General features: G+C 68.8%; 1 protein-coding gene across 1 annotated transcript in view; it reads right to left on the bottom strand.

Annotated features, from left to right (window-relative positions):
- Positions 1-758, bottom strand: part of ASMTL (acetylserotonin O-methyltransferase-like) — a gene marked incomplete at its 3' end in the record, with an annotated part of 21,481 nt that extends 20,723 nt beyond the window's left edge. The window contains exon 1 of the mRNA XM_011948263.1: positions 564-758. Coding sequence (XP_011803653.1) covers positions 564-656 — 93 coding nt within the window. The remainder of the gene's footprint in view (positions 1-563) is intronic.
- Positions 759-786: the final 28 nt, after the last annotated feature.

Below are 786 nucleotides of genomic sequence, written 5' to 3'. Positions count from 1 at the left end.
CCCAGGCTTACTCTCCCCTCCCCCATCCTTAGGGGTCCCAGGCTTACTCTCCCCAACCCCATCCCTGGGGGTTCTCGGTCAGTCTGCCCTCCCCATTCCTAGGGGTCCGGGATCACTCTCCCCAACCCCGTTCCTAGGGGTCCCGGGTTACCCCCCTCACCCCCAACCGTGGGGGTCCCGGGTCACTCTGCACTCCCCATTCCTAGGGGCCTTGGGTTACTCTCCCCTCCCCCATTCCTAGGGGCTCCTGGGTGACTCTGCCCTCCCCATTCCTAGGGGTCCCGGGTTACGCTCTCCTCCCCCATCCCTAAGAGGTCCCAGGTCACCCCCCACCCCCATCCCTCGGGGGTCCCGCGTTACTCTCCCCTCCCCCATCCCTGGAGCTTCCGGGTCACTCTCCCCAACCCCATCCCTGGGGGTCCCGGGTCACTCTGCCCTCCCTCATCCCTAAGGGTCTCAGGTCGCTCTCCCATCCCTATCCCTCGCGTTCCGGGGTCTCTGGGCCCTCCTGGGTTCAGCCCCTCCGTCCCCTGCCCCCTGCCCCGCCCAGGCGCAGGCCGCACCGCGTTGCTGAGGATCTCCTGACGGCGTGGGGAGGCGCTGGCCAGCACCACGCGCTTGTGCAGCAGCTTCCCGATCACCGGACACAGCACCATGGCGTCCACGCCGGGAGCCAGGAGTCCGCAGGGCTCAGCCCAGAGCCCGCGGTGAACGCAGCTGCAAAACACGGCGGCCAGAGGCCCGCTTCCGCGAGGCCACGCCCCGTCCCTGCCTTCATAGCCCTCC

This window comes from Colobus angolensis, unplaced genomic scaffold (assembly GCF_000951035.1).
Source record: "Colobus angolensis palliatus isolate OR3802 unplaced genomic scaffold, Cang.pa_1.0 Scaffold277, whole genome shotgun sequence".
In the NCBI taxonomy this organism is placed as follows: domain Eukaryota; kingdom Metazoa; phylum Chordata; class Mammalia; order Primates; family Cercopithecidae; genus Colobus; species Colobus angolensis.
The sequence above is the reverse complement of the archived record's forward strand: the minus strand, read 5'-3'. Positions and strand labels throughout refer to the sequence as shown.